We start from the raw sequence: 20847 nt of genomic DNA, 5'->3' as shown, positions 1-20847 counted from the left end.
CGTAAGTATCCTTCGACGCTTTTCGGCGAAATCAAGCTGTGTCATATTAAAGTTCAAACGTGCACCGTCACCGAAGAAACAGCAAGTTTATTTCTTCATTTGTTTTCTTTACACTTCGGAATGGAATTATTGAAATATTTTTTGAAAATGAGAGTACTTGTCATGTACTGAAGGCTGTTGTTTGGCGACTGTTCAATAAAATTATTAGAATTGTTAATCGTCTCCTACAAATGACAACGATTGTCGTTTGCCACGGATGATAAATATTATAATAATGTTTTTTTTATAGAACTCTTTGTGATTTTATAGGATTTATTAATACATTTCAGCTGATGTCTTGCATACGAAACTTTTGGTATCTACTTAATTTCAAACGTAAAATCATAATAATTGTATATTAATCTGAATTTTTTTTTAAATCATAATTTTATATCATTTATTAACGGTTTGGCTGAACTAAATGATTAATAATATTAAAAAGTTTAATCATTAAACTGATATTACATACTAAATAGTTAATAGATTATGATCTATTATATATTATAAAGAAGGACTTACAAAATGAATAAAATTAATTATTCACATTCAACTTGATATACACATATAGTCACATATCATTTCTGTTTCGGTACCGTCCTGTTTAGGAAAAATACATACTAATACTATTTTTACAAATTTTAAAATTAATCGATAAGTTCTAATTAATATATATATATATAATAAATCCATTTATTTATGGTATTATACTATGTTTTTTACTATTCTATATTAAGTGTATAGTCAAAATATTTGGAAAATTATAATATATAAAATAAATGCAAACTTTAACATTTTTTAAAATTATCAAATAACTATAGTAATTTGTTTTTAAATTACTACAAAAAACAAAAATTCGTCGAGGAGAAATAGTTATCACAGAAATATGAAATGAATATCTAATCATGTCATAAAAATTCAAAATTCAGACAATTATAAAATATTAATGTGTCTTTTCGGAAAACTTTTTATTTTTGTTAGGGATATAAAAAACTTACATTAGTCGGGTACTCGGCCAGAAAAATGCTATTTATATAATTAATATAAATATAAATTATTATAAAAATGGGTATAGTAATATACTAATATGACGATTATGTATTTTATGCATTGCGCGTTGGGGAATAAAATATGCATACGTATATGTCACCCGGCGTGAATAGTAGAATAAAATATGTGCTTAGGTCGATTACATCGTCCGGGTAGCCGATTGTTCAAATAAATGAATATATTTTATTTTAAGTTTAAAATATAAATTTAATCCTAAAAAAGAATAAGGAAAAAACTTACGTAATCGTCGACTGTTCCCGGGAAACCGAGTTGTGTCAATCTTCAGTCTATACGTAGTGGTGCACCGCTGCCGAAGAAACTGCAAATTGTCTTCATATCGATCTTCATTGTGATTCTAAATGAGAATAAAAATACATTTTATGAAAATAAACAACACGAAATTAAAACGAGAGTACTTGTCATGTACCTCAGTACTGTTCATTAAGACTATTATAGAATTGTTAATCGTCTCCGACGAATGTCGTCGATTGTCGTATGCCACGGATGACGAATATTATAATATGATAAATCTAAATAGAACCTCTTTGTGATATTATACCATCTATTTTTCTATTTTAGCTGTTTGACATACGTAAAATTGAAACATATAAACTAGACCAAATCTTTACATTGCAAAGTATTAATATTTTATTCTAATGAAGATGATTACAAATTATTTAATTTAATCTATGAAAATAGTGAACTAAATAAAAATAATCATATTATTAAGTATTTAAAAAAAAAAATTATGATTAATATCGTTATGTTTTAAATTATTATTATTGTGTCTGAAGACACCTATCATAATAGAAAAAAATTCATACATTTCGTTTATTGTGGTTTCTTGTAACAAATAGTACCTAGTCACTAGTCAATGCTTTGGGGGATCAATTTACTTTTTAAACTTAAAATACCCGGATGATGTAATCGATGTAGACGCATATTTTATTAATTGATTTATAAATTATAAAATACTGATCTTCAAACCGTCGTAATATAAGTTTCAGGTGAGCATTTCATTTTTTTTTTTGCATTAAAAAAACTAATGAGAATTCTTATAGAACATTTTAAAATTGTAAATATAAAAAAGAAATATTTATATGAATACTAATGAAAAAAATGTGAACATTTTAAAAATTTGTATCAATGAAAAAATAAAGAACATTGTATGTATATAGTTTGAAATATTTTTAAAATAATAACATGAATAAGAAATACTCTCATAAAAAATTAGTTAAAACTTTAAGTTATCGGTGTTTAAGATTATTTGTTTTTAAACTATATAGTATATATAGTGTATAACACAATATAAAAATCGTTTTACAAGAATAAGTTTATTTTTGGAATGAAAAATTAATACTCAATAAGTCAAAAAATATTGAATTTCATAATGTAGACAGTTGGTAAAATTTTCAACATTCTATGATTAGCATTTTTGAATTAAAACTTAGTAAATGAATTAATTTTGTCGAAATTATGCAAGTATATAGTGTAATGATTCCAGTTTTTCCGATATTATGACAAGATCTGAACTTTTTTATTTTATTTTACTATTAATCACCCAAAGTAATAAATATATCATATTTGCTACAAGAATTCATAATAGATAGAAAAAAAATCAATTTGATTTTAAAATCAATATACATTCATTTCTACGTCCAGGATCCAAGGTATAATTGACGAATTAATTTTATTCTTGGCTATTTTTTAACTTTAACCTTTTAGAACTCTCATGCCATATTCACAAATTAAAAACAGTTTGCGGACCAGAAAAAAATTGTATTTTCTTAAATCATTTACTCTGAAAATAAATATTATCTAGAACTTTAAAATAATAAAATATTTAAAAAAATATTTCATTGTTTAAGAATTTATAACGGGTCGTATACAATAACCCGCCAGTTGCCGACCAACTGCATTTGACGATCGGAAATAAAATATAGGTCTAAGTAATCGGGGTGGCAGCTTGTACAAATCATTATTTAAAATATAAAAATTAAATTTATTACTACTCTAAAATTATAGGAAAATTAACCTACGCAAGTATCCTTCGACGCTTTTCGGCGAAATCAAGCTGTGCCATATTAAAGTTCAAACGTGCACCGTCACCGAAGAAACAGCTAGTTTATTTCTTAATTCGTCTTCTTTACGCTTCGGCATGGAATTATTGAAATATTTTATGAAAATGAGAGTACTTGTCATGTACTGAAGGCTGTTGTTTGACGACTGTTCAATAAAATTATTAGAATTGTTAATCGTCTCCTACAAATGACGACGATTTTCGTTTGCCATGGATGATAAGTATTATAATAATGTTTTTTTTATAGAACTCTTTGTGATTTTATAGGATTTATTATTATATTTCAGTGGTCTTGCATCCGAAACTTTTGGTATCTAATTAATTTCATACATAAAATCATAATAATTGTATATTATCCTGAATTATTTTTTAAATTATAATTTTATTATTTTAATAATTGTCTGGTAAAATTTCTCACTAAAAAATAAGACCATCTTTGACCAGCATAATTTTACATTGTACACAATGCATTAATGTATTATACATAGAAAATTGAATTCAAATTGTACAAATTCGTTATAGTGACATACTACATTCGACTCGTTGTATACACATGAGACTATATCATTGGCGTTTCGGTACTGTCCTGTTTAGAAATAATACATACCTACTCATACTATTTTTATTGATTTTAAAATAATCAATAAGTTCTAATGTTAATATGCTCAGATAATTTGCGATATTAATATATATATATAATAATCTATTTATGGTATTATGATATTGTTATTTTATCCTATAAGTGTATAGTTAAAATATTTTGAAAATTATAATATGTTTAAGAAATGCAAACATTAACTACAGTTATTCGTTTTTAAATTATTACAAAAAAACAAAAATCGGTTGAGCAGAAACAGTTATCACAGAAATATGAAATGGATATCCAATGTCTTGAAAATTCAAAATTCAGACAATTATAAAAAAATATTAATGCGTCTTTTCGGAAAACTTTTTATTTTTGTTAGGGATAAAAAAAATTTACATTAGTCAGGTACTCGGCCAGTTAAAAATGAAAAATGCTATTTATAGAATTAAAATAAATATAAATCATTATATTTAATGGGTCTGGTAATATATTAATATGACGATTATGTATTTTCGGTCTCACGTTTTTTATGCATTGCGCGTTGGGGAATAAAATATGCATACGTATACGTCACCCGGCGGGTAGCAAATTGTCCGGTGCAATAAGTATGTATTTATTTTATGTCTAAAAAAGTAAATTAAAGCTTCAAAAGTATAGAAAATCAAACTCACGTAAATATCGATTTTTTTTGTGGAACTTAGTTGTGTCATATTTAATGTCCACACGTTCAGTAACCACATCTCTGACCCAGGAACACCTTTCCTTGTCTGTCTTTACCGCGTTTCGAATTGAAGATATTGAGATATTTCATAAAAATAAGCTGAACAGAACGGCATATGCGTGTAAAATATTATATAATATATTAAATTACGGTTTAACGATTTGTACGTCTATTTTTTTTCTCCGTTAAAATACAACCATCAATCGTCTCCGACAAATAGCGAAGATTGATGATTGCCATAGATGATAGATTAATATGATAGATCCATACCCATAGATTATATACAGTATTATTATATTGTAATATTATTATTAAAATAATAATAATAGCCTAAAAGCTACTATATTAGCTACTTATATTTTTCTATTATTAGCCAGACATTTAAATTTATTCAGGAGTCTGCCGTTCGAGAGACTCAATTGTGTACTTATACAAATTTTATATGCATGATAAGGTCGATGGCGGGATAGATTGTATAGATGTTGTTCAGTACATAGAGACTAGACTCATTGAAAGTTTCTGCCATTGGCATAACTTAGTAATTAGTTGTTGTTATCGGTATTTTTCGTCCGTATTATTATTGAATGACACCCGTCTTCTCATTATTAATGTAAAAATATAATACAAAATATTATAATATTATCAATAATCAATATTAATATCGAAAACCATGATAATTATTTTCAAAATAAAAAAAAATATTAAATTATACTACAATTTTCTTCAAACTTTTTTATTGCTTAACTACTTTTTTTTTTATGAGGAGTTGCTATCTCAAAGACCCCTGATGAGCCACCACTACAGGTGTTTAATAAGTTTATGGTATAAGCAGCTTAAAATTAATCTACATAATATTTTGAATAATTCTCTGTTAGTGTTAAATAATAATACACGAATTGGTGTCTTTAAATAATATTTTTGTAATAACTTAAAACAAAATAAATAACTATATATATAATCGTTATTTTTCGTTAAAATATCCAGTTTTGTTAATATTCGAATTTGGTATATGTACTAACAGTAGCATCAAACACGAGTATTAACTAGGGAAAATTCCCCAAAAATATTTATGGGTGGAAGGGTGATAATCAAAAATAGTTTGTTATGCAGTATCTTGTATGTATATAGTTTGAAATAAATATACCATTCGAACATAACTAACTAAACATTTTTTTAGTAGGTGGGTCTAACACCAGCATTTTTTCCCCATAACATGAAATATAGATCGGCGCCACTGGAGTTACGACTAACCTCTGAGACTGGGAGTCAGAATATGAATAAAATTAAAACTTCTAAGCAATAATGATAATATAATAGTAGCTATAGTTATATAAGTTATATACTACTAATAATATAATATATTTTATTAATTAATATAGACTAACAAATCATCTCCGTTCAGAATCGTTTTTCTTATAAAATGATACCTGTCATTGCTTCAAATTTAACATATCCGTTATAGTGACCAGTGATCTACTCTCCATCTCTACTATACAGCAGAGCAATACCCACTTGCGTACCTTTTTTTTTATTTGATTCTTAGTGAATGAATGGATTGATCTTACAATAATTGCTTGTATGTATTCACGATAAGTTGTTAATGAAATACTTCAATTTTTAATTTTTAGGGTGGTTTTGGATAAAAAATTGAATCTAGTTTGTACATTGAGAAAAGTTCAAAATTTATTAATACCCAACATTTTTTTTATAATTGGAAAAAAAAATGTAAAGATTTTTGTTTATTTTATAACATAATTTGTTTCTATCCAGTTGTATAATTTGTACACAATTTAAATGCAATTTCAACCATATTTTGAGGTATCCCTTCTTCATAACAAACATATAACTCTCGTTTATTTGGTTCTTTGAGTAATCTTCTGAAATGTTGATAAATTTGTATTCATGATTTTAAATAATAATTATCTTAAAATAATTACTCACCCCATTACCCAAAATTTTATCATGGATGATTTTTTTGGAGAATCTGTGCTTGATGAAGGTATTTGAAATAAAACCCCTATCTCATTTATTTTATTTTCATCCTAAAACATAATTTGAAATAATTTTCATTTATTTATTTTTTATGGCATGCATGTATACCTGATTTGAATCATCAATTAAATCTCGTATTATAGTAACAGTTGAATTAAATTTTTCATCAATATTTTTGAATAAATCTTTGGTTTTTGAATTATCTTCATTGTATATGGACGGTGAACATAACATGACACCAGTGTGACAGTTTATATCAAGATAACGAAACAGCATACATAATTTACCTAAACTAAATCTAATAAAATATTTTAATCTTAAATTGTAATAATTATTATAAATTACAAATCATTTGTTAATTTAAAATATTTACTTATTAGGTAATACAGGTAAATTCTTTGTAATATCAGTCATATCTATTGACCGTGAACCATCCTAAAATTAAATATATAAATTAATATTTTGAGTATTCCCTAATAAAAACATTTATAATATTACTGAAATGGTATATTCATCTTCAGAATTATCAGACCACTCAATTGATGAAGCTTTCATCATGCGTTCAGCTCGACGACCAAATACTGGACCTTGCACATATGTGCTGCCTTCTGTACTGGGCGCTCCACTACTCGTTAAACTTGTTTCTGAACATGAATCCAATTGTCTAGAATCTGTTACAATATAGTTTTAAATTATCTAATGTAATGTAATAATTCAATTGAATTATATTTTATATCTTACCATTAAGTAATTGTGAATTTGATGTGATGTCATTTTTATGTTTTAATATTGAAATTATTTCTGGTTTTTTTGATTGCAAACCTGAAAAAAATTGTATTATAATTTATAATACAAACAAAAATTCATAAAAAATGTATTACCACTTGATTGTTTATTATATACAGACATATTTAATGCTGTATTTTTTATGTTTTCCATTTGGTGTATTTGTATAATATTACCTTCAATCCTACAAAATAAAGAACGATTATTAGAATATTCAAAATAAAATTTGATATTATGTACATCTATAAAAGATAAAACCATTAGTGATGTGAATTATACATTGTGTTATATTGTTGTTAAATTAATCAAACATATAATTACATTTTTATTATTCTTACCCCCCTGATTTTTGTAACATTATTATCAAAAATTATAATGTATCACTTATAAAATGTGATTTAAATTAAAATTAATAAACTTATCAATATTGTTACATAGCTAAAAGTCATCATTTACAATTTAAACTATTTTATATATGTGTCCAAATCATTATTAACTCATTGTCATAGGCGTGTCTAGGCCTCATTCACAGGTCGTGTATAACAGTGGCATATTCAGGAGGATAAGGTTACTGCAATAGAATTATCAATTTTTATAGTCTTAAAAGCGTTACTTACAAGTCCGCATGATGAAAATTAAAAAAATATATATGAAATAAGAAACTGAGAAAAAAAATGTTATATTATGCACCACAATTTATAATATAAGTTAGATCAAATTTCATAGAACATGCAAGACCTGTAAACATACCTATGCTCATTGTTAGTAGCTTTAGAAAAAAACACAATTTCAGGATAATTTAAAAATATTTTCAGTATTTTGTGAATGTATTAAATAACACATAATCATGTATTAAAATAAAACTGATAAATTATTGACTCCAAAAAGAAATCTGACACAGCTGACTGACAAAACGAAGAAGAATTTGTATTGAAATTATAATTTACTTAAAGACTACAGTAGAAGTCTAAATTGTTATATACTCACAGTGTTAACATACCAAACTCATCATGGATCCTAATTAAGTCTTCCCTATATGACAGATTATTAACCCCTCCCTAATACCTCAAAGTAAAGTCCTGACTTTTTATGTAAATTATTAATTAATAATAACAGTTTTATGAGAATAAACTTTAATTTTAATTTTTTCTTTGAACGATTTAAGAAATAATATTTCTTATTATATTTAATTTATTAAAATTATTGTATTAAATACTGCTGAATACTATAGATGTTTATTACCATTAAAATAAAATACATAATATGTGGCATAAGATTAGGAACACAATGTTATAATATGTATTTTACAATCAAAGTTGCTAACATAGGTAGAGCTTGAAAATGATGCCGCTTATAAAGACTCATTTTGTGCTGGTCCCAAAATTAGTCTTATAACCAAATAAATCTTACAGGCAAGCGGGACAAAAAAATTTTTAATTACATATTTATGAATTTTATTTTACTACATATTTTAATTTACTTTAATACATAATATTACATATTACCTACTTATTATTGAATAAATTTAAAAATTCTGATAAAAAAAAAAAAATTATAATACAAAATATTATAAAAATTATTACATATTAATAAAAAATTATTAAAGATACATGATGTATTTATTATTTATGAAAAAAATTTGTAATTTTGGTTTGTTTTGAGTTATAAGCTAATATTCTGTAAATATATTTCTAGTACTCATATTATAATAACGATAATTGCAAAAAATGTGAAATGCGATAAAATTTGTAGCTGTACATACATTACACACATTATAAAGCATGAATTGAAACCAGAAATAACACAAAACAATATGTAATTTTTGAAAACTAATTTATTTCTAAATTTTAACAAAAAATGTTTTTTTTACAATTTTTTTTTTTACAAAATTTGAGTTTTATAACCAAATTTTTTATAATGTATTTGGATATGCCTGGATTGTTCCAGACGATTTTGAGTCTAATAAGAAACCGAACCTTACATCCGTGAGTCTTTTAAGCGGCGTCCACTGTATCTACTTTTCAAATATAAGTGGTTTAGGACCGGAAAAAATTTCAAGTTATCGTAGCACACCTTACAAATTTCACGGCACACCCTTCACAAAACACTGGTCTATAAGGAGTCTCATAGCTGCCATAGAATTTAACAGAAATGTATGTAGTACTGTAAGTCATACACAGATAAGAAATTGATTGTCATATGGACCTCAATGAGATATTATACATGCTTGTTTGAAAATAATAAAAGTATTTTCAGTCATAAATCACATCAAACTCTCTTGTAATTGTTTGACATTCTACACTTTTATAACTGAACAGCACCAGGATATAAAACAATAAATACCATAGGGTCAATAAGATCCAAAAGAAATGTACATAAAATGATTAACAAATACCATTGTACCATTTGCACCTCACTTTAAATTAACAGTGCTGGTCAACTTAATTATGATTCATTAGCTTAGAGTGTATGAAATAAAAATATAAATTTTATCATATGTTATTTAATTTAAGTAATATAACAACATATAGGTGTTCTAACCATGGCTGACTAATGATAAATTAATGTTATATTGTAATATTTTATTATACAGAATTATATAGTACCACTTTTCTGCAACTTCATCAACATTCATATTCAAAACACTTTCTAATGTATCTTCAGCTTCTTCCACATATTCTACATTGGGTCCATCAAGTACTTCATTACTGTATCAAAAATAAAAATTAAATAAAACCTAACTATGTACCAAAATTATTCTTTTTATATTTTTACTTTAAACAACAAGGACCAACTTCAAGGAGTGTTGCCATAAGATTGTTGCCACGTCCAACTATTAATAAATACCATTTAGCTTTTGGTAGAGTGTACACAGAGCCGACAAATGTACTATTTGATCTAACTGACGATGGATATACTCTTCTGAATATTATTAAACGTTCTAAGTATTCCGAATTAAGCAGGTGAAACAAACCATTTTGTAAGCAAAACATGTGAATATCTAAATGATCTTCATAATTTAAGTGGGACGACAACAAGTATTCCTATGATAAAATGTTAGGTATAATTTAATTAATGCTATTTTAATGTGTCAATTTAATTACCTTGTAATAAATTGATGTACCAATAATCAAGTATGGTCTTGGTTCTCTGGTATCTTCACACTAGTTAAAAAATAAAAATCATGAAAATAAATTTTTTAGATAATAACCTTTTGTATAAAAATACATACTACATAATTGGCCTCGAATTCATTTAATATATCATCAAGTTCCATCTAAAAATAAATATTAACAAATTATGTATTTAGATATATATAAAGAAAAGTGTATATTTACTTGAATGCTTCTTAGCAAGGGAATACTCTTAGATGCAGGTAAATATTTTTCAATCTCATGAGAATTTTCTATATTATGAAACATATTAATATCATATAACTTTGAAAATATGATTGTAAAGTATTTATCTAATGAACAATGATTATCTTCATTTGAAAAGCAACTAAAATTATAAAAATAAATATATTTTATATGTAATAAAATAAAACTTAAGGATACAGAATAAACAAATCACCTATTTAAATTTTCATAGCAGAAACATAAATTTCTTACTATATTAGAAGCCATCCAATCAGCATAGGTTAAATTTAATCTAATCAAACAGAATAAATCTATAAATATATTGTGTGTATTCCTATCATACAGTATTTACTTTGAATCTGGTGCAATAAAAATAAATGTTCCTTGTCCTTCAAACAAAAATATTGAATGAACAAGCTGATCATCACATATCATTGATGTACTAAAATATAAAATAATACAAAGAAAATATGTAAAATATACTATTTTTATAATTTATAATTTTTTGTTTTACCTTCTAGTCTGGTTTTTGACAATCTGTGGAACAATGTGACTAATAGTTTGAAAAGCTCCTTTAATTTGATTAAATATTGATAATGGGCCAGGATACACATAAATAGCATCTGGATTTTCAGATATCAAGTACATGACAGCCACAGGATATTTAGCAAGTTCTGATACAAATTCATCGTTAATAGTCTTCAAAGATAAATAACTTGATAACTGTTGGTTATTGTGTTTATCGTCACCAACTAAGCTAACTGCGACTCTTTGAACAACTAGCATAACCTAATGGCAATGTAAATTAGATTGTATACTCCAATATAACTATTCAATATTGCATTCCATAAAATATTACTGTAGCTGGTGGAGTTATGTTTGATAGAATTTGATCCAAAGTTTTAGCTGTGACAATTTCCCCATTAATAATTTTAAGCCAATCTCCTATGTATAATATAATAATACATTTTTTATTCAGATATGAGAGATATATATCAAATTACAATAATACCTATTTTTATAGATCTCTGGTTATCGACAGGAGTATTTGGAATAATTGATGCTACCATTATACGCAAACCGTCTTCAAAAACTGTTGTTGTTAAGCCCAGTAGTTTTTCAGTTAATGTAGCTCTTCTACCAAGATTACTAAAACTATCATTTTCAACTTCAACTGTCACTTCTCTCACCTCACCTTCCTAGAATTAAAAATATATATACACTCATCCATATTTTACTTAAAAACTAAGGTCCATACTTGCGTGTCCAAAAAAGTGACTTTATTAGGATTTCCAGTATGTTTGGAACCATCATTTCTATCTCTACTCCTTTTCTTACGCTTCAAAAGCTTAACCAATTTCCCTGCAGTGGTTTTGGTCTTTTTTGGAGCATCATTTGATTCAATCTTATTGTGTTTGGTATATTTTGTCTGTTTTCGAGGGGAACATTTAACAAAAAATAGTTCACCCTGGTCATTTATTTCATTTTCCCATTCAAAATCCGAACTTAGGAAATAATAAATATTATAAAATGAATATTATATTATAGAAAAATATATTCTTACACGTTTGAGTTGACATCGTTACATTCACAAGATGAATGAGTTGAAGAACTATCAGTATCACTTAAGTATGTTTTGAAAGATTTACCAAAAACATTATTTTCATTCATATTAAAAAAAAACTAATGGAAACTTCAACAGTGGTAAATTAAACAATACAAGTAATAAAATATAAATTAAATGAACAGTATGAATATAATAAGTAAAAATAATATGATAAATTGAAGGAATTAAGTTATTATAGACTAAAAATGTTACCACTTACACAGTAATATTACTCTATGACTTACACCTTAGATGTACATTCTTATCAATTCTTGATGACTCTCATCAAAACACAGATTACTCTATGCATTGAAGTTTCCACTTTCTTGATAATGGAAGTAAAAAATAAAAGTAAATAAATAAAGTATATAAGTAATAATATTAATTTATTAATATGTCTATGCGTTATGCCTCTATGGCTCTATGGTATGTAAGCAGAGTTGGACAGTAACTTCGATACAAGTATCTTAGATACAATTGTATCTTGTATCTCGATACAATTATATGAAATATGAAATATCTTGTATCGCGATACATTTTTAGTCAATGTATCGAGTAGGTATTTCATAAAATAATTTTATCGTAAAGTACTCGATACATTAATGCAATACTTTGAAAAATTAATTTTTTAGGAATATTTATACTCGCCTATTGGACCAACCTCGACTGTTTAACTAATAGTATGTTTAAGCATCAATTGAGCGTATGTTATCCCTAGCAGGATTTATTCATAATCTTACCAGGAATAAATTATCAGATATTACTTTTAAAAAATTAGTATTTTTAAAAAGAAATAAGAAGTTATATTAATTATTATAATTTATAGTAAATAAATAAATTATTAGTTTTTAAAGTTTTTTAGACGTTATATACGATATCAATTAAATTAAACCTTGACTAGTGAATATTATACATTACACAATATTATTGACTATATTATAATAATCAGTATTTAGTATTTACGGTTTTTATCAATATATGTATATAATATATTCCTATACAACCTACCTAAATGTGTATAAAAAAATCCTATGCGTCATAGGCTATGTTTAACTTTTTCAAATGTATCGAGTATCGGGTATCGAATACCTAAATATTTAAAATGTAAGTATTGAGTATCTAGTATCTCGATACTGATTTTTGAGTATCTTGCCCATCCCTGTATGTAAATATGTCCACGGATAAATATTAGGTTCCTAACTTATATCATATTATATTCACATACAAACGATTTTAAATCGTGTCTTAAGTGCAGGCAGTGTAACACATATTATTGCAAATTTGTCCACGGCGGTAGTAATTTTTTAGAAAACGCATACCAAAAGTTAGTAATCCATAAAGTAAATTTAACAGAAAATTATAATAGAAAGTAAAATAACAGAAAAATTAAAGAGTAAATGACTATAATTTCTTAATGATCTAGATCTATCTCAACCAGGGGTGGATTTAACAGCTTGCACCCTTATGCCAAATAAAATTCACCACCCCTATCCTGAAAAAATAACTTTTATTTTACTTAATAACCTTAAATAAAATTATTTACTCAATAATTTACAATTATTTTTTCATTTGAGTAAATTGAAAAGAAAACGATCTGGTACCAATATAATATCTGCTATTTATTTTTATAAATTAAAAATGTATACAAAAAAAACATAATTTAATAAATATAAAAAATAATAATGTTACTAATAAAGTAATAATAAACCTATGTTGATTTTAATGCTAACTATTCATAGATTATGTTTTCCTGTATGTTTGAAAAATTGAACAGTTCAGTGGACAGGAAGAGGCATACCGCACACACAATAACTAATTCGTTCAATTTGTGCCGAAATGTTGACAATCATTTCTTAAAATGACAAAATTGGGTGCCTATTACTGTGTGGTCGAAATAAACAAATACCTTTTTCAAGAGAAACGTTAATACAATAGATGTCTATTTATACAAGTAGACCGAAAAACAGCAGACAATATTGAACACGGAGCCAAAGATATTGAAATTGAACATGAGATAAATATGAAACCGATGAAAATGAATATCCAAACGCCAGTGACAGAAATTATAGCTTATAAGAGTACAGGGGTGGTGGATTTTTTACTTATGTTGGTGACAAGATATTTTTTTAGAAAGACGATTTTTTATTGTTAAAAATGAAATCCAAAACCTTTAAGCCCATAATCATTAGAGAAATCTCCATACACGAAATTTGAGTTTTAAATTTGGGGGGGGCTATTATAATTTGCATGTATGTAGTATGTACTGTGTGTATGCTCCCTGAGATATATAAAGGTGGAAGAGGGGATATATACAAACCATTTGGGAGGAAGGGGGCTACGATTGATTTTGGTGGCTTAACACCCCTCAAATTAGGCCTATGGAAATCTCCTATTATGCGGTTTTCCAATGAATGTGGTCTACCGTAGAAAAAACTGTAGTATAATATATGGCCTATCTCTATTTTATAAAAAAAAATAGAATTTTTTTTTATTTATTATTTATATATTATGAGTATGTAAAAAGAAATATAAAGTATGTATTTTAGGAAAATTTATTTTCTAATTTTTTGTACTTTTCCTCGGTCATTTCTTTGAATTATAACATAAGTATTAATTTATATAAATAGTCAAATAGTATAAAATAAAATGTTTCTAAGTTAAAAGATAAAATAATTTGTTGAAAAAATAACTAATATTTTCTAAAAATTTAGAAAAACAATAAAAATAAATTTGATTTCACGCAGCAATAATGTGATGAGGGCAACTGGTACATTTTTAAAACAACCTTTGAGGTCAATTGGTTATAACACCTGGTATTAGGTATAACACTTATAAGTAATTTTAAATTATTGTATTTTTAATTGACGGTCAATTATTAATTGTATTTATTTATTTGTTTTTGTTTGATTATAGTATTTTGATAATATTATTTATATATCATCCATTTTTAATAATAATTAATAAATAGTTAAATGCTTTTAATATGCTAATACTTATGATTGATTAGCATACACCTATACCTTAATATGACTTAAAAAGTTAATTAATAGTTAATTGGTTTCATTTGATACTCAGCAGCCAATTTTTTACCAACTTATACTCTTAATTATTATAATTTGTATAGCATTTACAACTGAAAATTAATATACATATATTTAATAATAATTTTTATTGAAATTGTGTGTATAATTAAATCAAACAATCCATTATCATGGCGGGCGATTGTAAACTCTCCCGATGGTGAACTCTTCCGGGTCTTTAGTACTACCAATTAAAAAATCATACAATAAATCTTATATATATTTAAGTTTAATTTAAAAATAGTCGATCATACAATAATAATAATAATAATAATAATAATATAAATTAATGTATTTAGCTGCTATAAGCATTGAGCTATAATATTATAGTAGAAATACAATAAAAAATAAAAATTCATAAAATAAATCTAATATACAAAATAAATACAAAATATATAATAAAATAAAAATGTTTAAATTTAATTTTTTTTCTTAATAAAAACACACAGATTTCAAAAAACTTATGGTATCTATTATTTTGTCTTTATTATCTAATATTTTTTTAAGATATAGTTTTATAATTATTTTTTGTATTACTGTTTTTGCTTGTTTTGTTTTTATTGCAACTTTGAAAATGTTGACCCGGGATTTTTAAAAATCGGGAGAGTTTACTACCATCCATCACGGTATCAATATTGACAATGTTATATAATATTAATGATAGCTATCAAAATTATACGACATTTTTGGTTGTATATATGTATAGTTGTATGTATGATACAATTTTTATTTTTGAGAAAGTTATTTTGTACAAAATTCCTCATAAATTGTTCTTACACAAATTACCTATTTTAATATACCTGTTCAGTATACATAAAAAGTTCAAATTTTGACAAAACAGAAAATTTTAACAAAAATAGCAATTATAGTTACCTCTTTTGTTGTAAGTTATTCCAAAAATACACTACATGTCTATTATCTATGTACTCTATATCTAAATACATAATAAATTATACCTACTATATTATAATCATGAGGTGTACCTTTGGTAGTCTATGTACGACGCCGCATGAACATGGTTTACGATTGAATTACATTTAGAGTGTTTTTCCATGATAAACTATCAAAGCAAGTGATAACACTATTGATAATATTATTTAGCTATTCGACTGTTTTCAGTTTTGATTTTAGAGTTTTTATCCAAATAAGACCAATCGAATTAAAGGCTGAATTGTTGTTCCTCTAACACAATGGCAACTATATCAGAAATTTTAAAAACCAAGACCGATGACGATGAAGAAGAACCAAAAAAGAAATCGCGTGAAGATTGGAGAAAAGCTAAAGAACTTGAAGAAGCTCGAAAAGTTAGTAAAAATAATATTTATTTTTTCTAGTTTATCTGACAGTTAATAACTAATTGTAATATACTTAGGCAGGAACAGCTCCAGCTGCTGTTGACGAGGAGGGCAAAGATATCAATCCTCATATTCCACAATATATATCATCAGCACCATGGTATTATGGCACTTCTGGTCCAACGCTCAAACATCAACGTGTTCCAGGCAAAACCCAAGAATATTCGAGTTTAAACGAATGGTATAAACGGGGTGTAAACACTGTAAGTATCTTTCAACACTTTTAAATTTAAATGATTATCTGTTATATTAACATTATGTATGCCAGCAACATGTCTTGTTTAATATTAATTTACACATAAAGAACATTCTTTATAATGTGTATACAGTATGTACTACCAAACATTTTATTTAAATGGTGCATCATATTTTTATTTATATTGAATCCCTTTTTCAGTGTTAAGATTAAAATATATTAGATATTTATGTAGCATAAACAATATTAATAACAATTAATTTGTTGATAGTTCTTTACTGATAATAAAAAATATATAACTATTATTGCATACCAACAATGTGTGTTCAATTTTAAAGGTAACAGGAAATATTTCAAATGCATGGCTGAGTTTGATTTGGAGTTTTTTTTACTGTGTATAAAACATATAAATACATTTGTTTTTGATAAATTCTAATTTTTAACCATTTTTATCTGCAGTTGAAAGTTTTAAATTAGATAATTTGTTATTATTACATTTTTCAACACTCTATCTTAATCACTCATTTAAAGGTATAATTTATCAATAAATCCCAATGATTTTTTTTTTATAAATTCGATGTAATAATAAATACACTTTATAATTTTAATCAAAATAAATTATTATAATAATACCTATAAATTATAATTATAAATTACCTTATTTCTAACTTTTGACTGTCCTAAAAATGTCAATTTTGAAGATATAAAAAAACTAAAGATCAAAGTTGCTCAGAAAAAATAAAGCAATCCAGATTCAGTATCAAAAATAGTAATTCCTTTTAAGAAATTTTTATTTTACTGTGTATGTGTGTATAAAAATAGTAAAAAATTAGAAAAAACAAATGTATGCAGTAAAAATTTCCGAATCAAACTCAAAGTCATGCGTTTGAAATATTTCCTGTTATCTGTGTAACCTGTAACCTAATGCACGGTATATGATGCATCATACATTTAACTTATAAACTATTTTTATATTTATTGAAATTATATATATATATATATTACCGAGCATTATATCTGTTAATACTTATATCCACTATTTCAATATTGTGATATTTTTGTGTATTATACAGGTATTTATATTTGGTAATTTGTATTTGTTAAAAATGTTTATTGTTATATTAAAATTAAAGTTAATAAGGTATAATTCCTGTTTTGGTAAGATATTACGTAGTTCACAAAAAAACATCTCTGTATATTATATATACTTAATTATCTAAATATTTACTTTCATATAATTTGAAGGAATCTGTAAGCACCAAATTCCGTAAAGGAGCATGTGAAAACTGTGGTGCAATAACACATAAAAAAAAAGATTGTTTTGAAAGACCACGAAAAGTTGGAGCTATTCATAATTCCATAAATATTGCGCCAGATGAATATGTACAACCTGAACTTAATCAAGATTTTGATGGAAAACGAGATCGATGGGCTGGATATGATCCTTCTCAACATAAAGCAATTATCGATCAGTATCAACAAATTGAAGAGGCTAAGCGTGACCTACGTGCTCAAAAACTAAATGCCGATGAAAAAGGAGAAGTAAATTTAATTTCTTTTGTCAATTAAATTCAAATTATAGTAATTTTTACTATAAAATATATAATTTTCAGGGTAACAGTTCTGCTGACGAAAATGATGAAGATAAATATGTAGATGATTTTGACATGCCTGGAACAAAAGTAGACAGCAAACAACGTATTACTGTTAGAAATTTAAGAATCCGAGAAGATACAGCAAAATATCTTAGAAATTTAGATTTATCATCTGCCTATTATGATCCTAAAACAAGGTCAATGAGGGACAACCCACATAAACCTGGAGAAGATCCAGAACAGTAAGTTATCAATTAGTTTAACATGTTAAAAAGTTATTAATTCATTAATCAATTTTAGAGTGGAATATGCTGGTGAGAATTTTGTTAGATTCAGTGGCGATACTAATAAACATGCACAAGCACAGTTATTTGCTTGGGAAGCATATGAACGTGGTGTTGACGTGCATTTATTAGCCGAACCTACAAAATTAGAGCAACTGAAAAAAGAGTATGAAACTCATAAAGATCGTTTTAAAAAGAAAACTCAGAATACAGTATTGGCAAAATATGGTGGAGAAGAACACTTGCAAACACCTCCTGTACAATTGTTATTAGCACAAACTGAAGAGTACATTGAGTATTCTAGAAGAGGAGATATTATTAAAGTATGACTTAAATAATAATTACCTTTCAATATGAATGAAATTTTTTTTTTTTTTAGGGTGAAGAAAAAGGAATTGTACGTTCACGCTATGAAGAAGATGTTCACCCTTCTAATCATACATCTGTTTGGGGTTCTTACTGGGAAGCTGGAGAATGGGGCTATAAATGCTGCCGTTCATTGGTACAAAACTCTTATTGTACAGGCAAATCGGGGGTAACATTATCCACAAATGTACCAGAATTAGGAAAGATTGTCCCTGTTATTGAAAATACTGTCCCAGAGTCTATTAATATATTTAAGGATAAACCTAAAAAAGCCGAGTCAATAAAATCTCATTGTTCATCATCGTCATTGTCATCATCTTCATCAGATTCTGAAACGTTAAAAGAAAAGTCAAAAAAAAAGAAAAAAAAGAAGAAGAAGAAAAAAATGACGAAAAAGAAGGCTAAAAAAGAGGAATTAAAAGATGCATTACAAAAGGCATTAGATAAAGAAGATGAACGATTGAAAGAAGTTGATCGAATTATGAAGATGGATGAGAGGAAACGGCCATATAATAGTATGTATGAAGTTTCTAAGCCTACTGATGAAGAAATTGAAGCATATCACATGAAGAAACGTAGAGATGAAGATCCTATGTCCAATTTTGTTTAATATTTTAATTTATTTGTATTATCCTCTCATAAAAATGTTCAATTTTACTATATATTACATTACATGTTAAGTGTAAAGATATTATGCTTATATTATTAATGCCTTTAGTTCATTAATAAATTAAATATTAGTAAATAATTTAGGACTGAATTATCAAACTAATCAAATTTAGAATAATGTTATTTATATTTTATAAAATACAAACTGTATTTATTAAAGTATTAATTTTAAATGTTTCCAACAAACTTCACAGTTGGAATTTCTTGAAGGTTAAGGTACTTGAGAGTTTGATAGTTTGATAATTTGATAATTTTAATAGCCCATTTATTACCCTAATTTATAAATATTACTCTATTATTATCCCGACCTTCGAGAAATTCAACAGTTTGAAGTTTGTCCGAAACATTCAAAATCAATTCTTTGATAAATATGATTTGTATTTTATAAAATATAAATAGCCTTATTCTGAAATATTTTTATTTTCAGTATGGTCCCTAATAATTTAAAATTAAAATAGATTAACAAATAAAATTTAGCTGAACAATTCAATAATGGATTTGAGTTCAAGGATAAACATATTTGAATTTGTGAAAACTGAAGTTTGGCTTATCTTTAATATTAATGATATGTTATTCATATTACATAAATAATTTTTCTAACAATTTAAAAATGTATTTGATTATGTTTTAATTTATATTTGGTAAACTATAATGTTTTTTAGTTTTTAATATCTTTAACTAGAAATTTTCTTTAAAATATTTAAGTTTTATATATATCTTCAGATAAAAAGTATTCATTTGATAATAAAAAACAACCTTCTATTGGTTTGTTGTACAACCATTACATTATAGGCAGATAGGTTTTTAGGTTTTTGCTGCGCGTTTATTAAATTTAAATGATATTGCATCATGTATACACACTTTGTACAGTACTTCCTATAATACGTTAATGCAGTTAAGCATTATAAATGTCTTAATACTACTAAATCAGACATATTTTAGTGTGTTAGGCAGGCCGACCCGCGTTTCCTGCCACGGATGAAAACGTCCGTCGTGTATGTATAGCTACTTACTACTCCGATATAAGACAATGAATCTTGAATTCAACAGTAAACGTGGCGGAATACCCGAATACGTCGTGTATAG

At 25.9% G+C, this 20847-nt stretch overlaps 2 protein-coding genes across 2 annotated transcripts; one reads left to right on the top strand and one right to left on the bottom strand.

Moving 5' to 3' along the window:
* Positions 1-6212: 6212 nt before the first annotated feature.
* Positions 6213-13031, bottom strand: LOC113552252 (protein inturned). The gene is made up of 19 exons (XM_026955032.1): positions 12175-13031; positions 11869-12115; positions 11623-11809; positions 11470-11555; positions 11125-11399; positions 10963-11052; positions 10825-10902; positions 10590-10752; positions 10484-10528; positions 10356-10415; positions 10027-10295; positions 9858-9959; positions 7347-7435; positions 7207-7287; positions 6964-7136; positions 6839-6900; positions 6574-6763; positions 6415-6515; positions 6213-6350 (listed from the first exon to the last, which is right to left on the bottom strand). The coding sequence occupies exons 1-19, from the start codon at positions 12279-12281 to the stop codon at positions 6236-6238; spliced, it is 2520 nt and encodes an 839-aa protein (XP_026810833.1). The 5' UTR covers positions 12282-13031; the 3' UTR covers positions 6213-6235.
* A 3377-nt stretch (positions 13032-16408) lies between these two features.
* LOC113552214 (pre-mRNA-splicing factor Slu7) lies at positions 16409-19783 on the top strand. The gene is made up of 6 exons (XM_026954968.1): positions 16409-16600; positions 16669-16854; positions 18093-18389; positions 18461-18684; positions 18743-19049; positions 19106-19783. Exons 1-6 carry the CDS (start codon positions 16487-16489, stop codon positions 19700-19702), a joined length of 1725 nt encoding a protein of 574 aa, XP_026810769.1. The 5' UTR covers positions 16409-16486; the 3' UTR covers positions 19703-19783.
* The last annotated feature ends 1064 nt before the right edge of the window (positions 19784-20847 follow it).

Source organism: Rhopalosiphum maidis, chromosome 2, assembly GCF_003676215.2.
Source record: "Rhopalosiphum maidis isolate BTI-1 chromosome 2, ASM367621v3, whole genome shotgun sequence".
Classification (NCBI taxonomy): Eukaryota; Metazoa; Arthropoda; class Insecta; order Hemiptera; family Aphididae; genus Rhopalosiphum; species Rhopalosiphum maidis.
This window is presented reverse-complemented; position numbering and strand designations above follow the sequence as displayed.